Below are 4,745 nucleotides of genomic sequence, written 5' to 3' on the forward strand. Positions count from 1 at the left end.
AGAAGGGTGCTAACATACGAAAGCGAGGAATATGCCGAGGAGCTGGAAATGGAACCTCCGAACCAAAACCCGCAGCCCAGAAGCTTGGCAGCAAACTCGTCAACAGAAACTATGACTCGGACAAGGGAAACCACAAGCGTATCTCAGGTAACCCTAACTATACCTACGACACCCCTCTATACCTGCAATGTGCCAGTTCCGACCGTGTCCATAGCACAACAAGCACCAAACAGGCATATACCTCCCCCTTACCCAAGTTGGGGTAGCATCGGGCAACCAAACCAATATGTATGGGCCCAAGGAAACCCTTATGTCACTCCCAACATACCATGTGTAAAAACAACCCCTGTAAGCAACCTACCAAATGCCTCAGTGCAACCAGTGACCAACCACGCTTACTTCCAAAATTAGAATCACTCACCACAACAAATGACCACCACCTGGGTAAACCAGATACTACCCCCGATTGCGACCAATAACAACTTCTGGGTAAACCAAAAAACCCCCTGTTTGTGCCCAACATCCAGCATTGTGCATTCCCCGATGGAATGAAAATTCCCGCACACCTAATTTACTATGAAGGAAAAGATGACCCGAATGATTTCCTTAATATATTCGAAGGTGCAGTACGAATGGCCAAATGGGACATACCCGTAGCATGTCATGCATTTTCTTACATGTTAAAGGTAGATGGAAGGGTTTGGTTTGACTCTTTACCAAAAGACTTTGTAGCTAGCTTCGATGACCTGAAACGGCAATTTAAGTCTAAGTTTAGCCAACAAAAGCGACACAAAAAGAACCATGTGGCCGCCCATGGAATAAAGCAGAAAGATAGCGAAGGTTCTAGGGCCTTCCTTACTAGGTATACTAATGAAACCCAACAGATCCCACACCTACTAGAATCCCAGAAAATATCCGGGTTGTTATATGGATCTAGGGTCAGACCTCTCATTGAACATCTTAGCCGAGACCTACCAATCACCTACGAAGCTTTGTTAGAAAAAGCATATATATGGCAAGATGCAAAAGAAACATCAGGTAACTTCGTCCTAGATGATGCCCCCATGAATAAGCGAACAGAGAAATCAGAAAGAAGGGATGACAAACATGGTAGGAAAGAGGACAGGGGGAGATTCCATCTTTACCGAAGAGAAACCGGAGCTGGGATCTTGGAGGCATTGATAAAAACCCCCAAGGAAATCCTAGCAATAGAGAAAGCAGCCAATAAGTTCAAAGCTCCGGGAAAAATGTCCAACAGAGGGAGGAACAGGGACATGACCAAGTTTTGTGTCTTCCACAATGATTTTGGGCAATACTGATGAATGTTTCTACCTCAAAACAGCCATTGATGAAACTGTTAAGACGGGTAAACTGTCCCATCTCATAAAATTGATTCGAGAACCAAAAAAAGAGAGGGTACATGAAAAGAAAATAGAAGACACAAGGCAAGAAGCAGAAAATGCAATCTTGGTGATAGATTCACACCAGCCTTATAAGAAAAGAGAAAGAGGTCGCGCCATCAGAGAATGGAGTGAAATATCGTTTCCAGCCCTTGATACTATATGTCCTTCGGACCTAACGGTCACCATCAATGGAAAACATTTCAGCAAAGAAGTCTGAAGGATATATCTAGACAGTGGAAGTGCATGTGACGTAATGTAAGAGCATTGCTTCGATCGACTAAGTCCCACTATCAAAGCACGATTAGGTGCCCCTAGGGTACCATTAGTGGGATTCTCCGGAGAAAGATGTTGGCCCATTGGGGAAATTGATCTCGACTTCACGATAGGCGAGTCACCATTAACAAGAACCAAAACCATTGATTTAGTGGTAGTCTTTGAGCAAACTCCCCGCACAACATTTTGCTCGAGAGGGTAGCTATGAAAAAGATGGGTATAATTGTATCTACGGTGCATCAAATGGTCAAGTTCCATACTCACGAAGGTATCAGAACCCTCGCATCAACGTACGACAAGGATAAGGTGATCTTAGCAATAAAAGAAACGATGAAAGAACCAACCGAGTGCATCCTAGAAGCTTCGAAGGAAGATCCCCAAGTAGAAAAGATATCAGTAACATCGATGTTTCTATATCAAGAGATCAACATAGGGAAGAATTTACCAACATCCACTAAGTAAAAGCTTCGGAAGCTATTACAAGCCAATGTGGATGTATTCACTTGGGAAAATAGCAACATGACCGGGATACCACGAACCATCAATATACAAGGGACACCCTTTGTAATAGAACATCGACTCAATGAGCACAAGCACCTCGAATCGGTACATCAGAAGAAGAGAAACTTAGCACCTGAAAGAGATGAAGCGGCCTGTAAGGAAGTAGAAGGTCTGTTACAGGGGGGAATAATTCGCGAAGCTAAATAACCTTCGTGGGTCACTAACCCCGTGATGGTAAAAAATTCAGACGGAGGGTGGAGATTGTGCGTCGATTTTACCAACATCAACAAGGCATGCCCCAAAGATTGTTATCCCTTACCCGAAATCGATTGGAAAGTGGAATCCCTCAACGGGTATCAATACAAAAGCTTCTTGGATGCTTACAAAGGGTATCACCAGATTAAAATGGCTAAGGAGAATGAAGAAAAAACATCCTTCTTCACCGGCAAGGGGATTTATTGCTACCAAAAGATGCCCTTCGGACTAAAAAATGCAGGAGCAACTTATCAAAGGCTCGTCGACAAAGCCTTTCATAACTAACTAGGGAGAAATCTAGAAGCCTACATGGATGACATGGTAATCAAAAGCCGAAAAGAAGAAAATTTAATAGAAGACATCCAGGAAACTGTCGATAAGCTTCGGGCAATAAATATGGAACTAAACCCAAAGAAATGTTCCTTCAGAGTTGAGGAAGGGAAATTTCTTGGGTATTATATCACCAGAAAGGGAATCCAAGCAAATCCATAAAAGATAAGCAGGTTCAAACAACTCCAAACCCCATCAACCATAAAAGACATGCAGAGTTTGAATGGGAAATTGGCATCACTCAGCAGGTTCATATCAAGGGGAGCAGAAAAGCAACTACCCTTCTTCAGAATCTTGAAAGGATGCTTGGGGAAGTAGAAAAACTGGAACAAAGAGGCTGAGAAGGCATTCATCAAAATGAAGGAGTACATTGCCAAGCTCCATACCTTGACTTCACCCGAGGAAGGAGAAACACTCTTCATATACCTGGCTGCTTCGAAAGAGTGCATTAGCACAGTTTTGGTCACCGAACGAGAAAGAGTGCAAGTATCGATATACTTCGTTAGTCGAGTACTTCAAGGAGCAGAGCTGAACTACCCAGAACTTGAGAAGCTCACCTTAGCACTCGTCCATACAGCTAGGAAACTAAGAAGATACTTCCAAGCACATCAGATAGTGGTGCTTACCAACAAACCAATCAGGAAAGTACTCTCGAAATCGAAAAATTGGGGAGAATGGCCAAATGGGCCATTGAGCTAGGTGAACATGACATTGAGTTCAGAGTCAGGCACGCAATCAAAGGACAAGTTCTGGCAGACTTCATCGCCAAAACAGATAGCGTTGATGAAGAAGATACAGAGAACTCCACTCAGGTCATTACCCCGAGGATTGAAAGTGAAGAATGGATGTTGTACACCGATAGTGCGTCGAGTTCTGATGGATCAGGTGCTGGTCTGATGTTAGTAAACCCTGAAGGAAAAGAGTTTACTTATGCACTCCGTTTCGAATTCACAACAACCAATAACGAAGCTGAGTACGAAGCGCTACTCGCAGGACTGAGAATGGCGTAGGAATTAAAGATCCTCCACCTTCGAGCTTTCGTCGACTCACAACTAGTGGCTAACCAAATCATGGGCACTTTTGAAGCAAGGCAACCCACCATCCAGCAGTACTTGATAAAAGCGAAGGAACTAATCGAAAGCTTCAAAATTTTTGACATCGAACATGTTCGACGAAGTCAAAATAAGAAGGCAGACGCACTGAGCAAACTCGCTTCGTTGACACTTGAGCATCTTGCAAAAGAAGTCTTGGTGGAGGTGCTAGAAAAGAAGACGATCCTAGAAGAAGAAGTCAACGACCTCATACAAGAAGACGAGGTAACGTGGATGACTCCACTGCAAGTATATCTTGAAACGGGAAAATTACCAGAGGATAAAAACGAAGCAAGAAAGATAAGGATAAAGGCACCCTCCTACAAAATGATGAACGGAGTGCTATACAGAAGATCCTTCCTCACTCCATGACTTCGATGTGTGGGGCCAAAGCAAGCAACTTTTATAATCTAAGAGATGCATGAAGGGATATGTGGTCTTCACGCAGGACCAAGGTTAGTAGTCGCAAAAATCATGAGACTATGGTACTACTGGCCTACGATGCACCATGATGCAACGATGGTGCTACAAGCTTGTGAATCCTGTCAAATCCACTCGAATGTCCCGAGACTACCCAAGAAAGAACTAGTCTCTGTTACCTCAGCTTGGCCATTCATGAAATGGGGGATAGACATAGTTAGACATATCAACGATAGCCCCGGAAGTCCAAGATTCCTACTAGTAGCAATCGATTACTTTACCAAGTAGGCCGAAGCAAAACCATTAGAAGCAATCACTGGTAAGCAAGTAGAAAAGTTTGTTTGGGAGCATATCGTATGCAGGTTCGGAGTTTCTCAAGAAATAGTCTAGGATAATGGGAAGCAGTTTGCAGAGGGGATTTTCCCAAAATTCTGCGAGCGATTGAAATTCAGCAAAACTTCACCTCGGTATA

At 43.5% G+C, this 4,745-nt stretch overlaps 1 protein-coding gene across 1 annotated transcript; it reads left to right on the forward strand.

Annotated features, from left to right (window-relative positions):
- Positions 1-548: 548 nt before the first annotated feature.
- On the forward strand, positions 549-1,319 carry LOC139870871 (uncharacterized). Its single transcript, XM_071858638.1, has one exon. The coding sequence runs from the start codon at positions 549-551 to the stop codon at positions 1,317-1,319; it is 771 nt and encodes a 256-aa protein (XP_071714739.1).
- Positions 1,320-4,745: the final 3,426 nt, after the last annotated feature.

The sequence above is a fragment of the Rutidosis leptorrhynchoides genome, chromosome 10 (assembly GCF_046630445.1).
Source record: "Rutidosis leptorrhynchoides isolate AG116_Rl617_1_P2 chromosome 10, CSIRO_AGI_Rlap_v1, whole genome shotgun sequence".
NCBI classification, from domain to species: domain Eukaryota; kingdom Viridiplantae; phylum Streptophyta; class Magnoliopsida; order Asterales; family Asteraceae; genus Rutidosis; species Rutidosis leptorrhynchoides.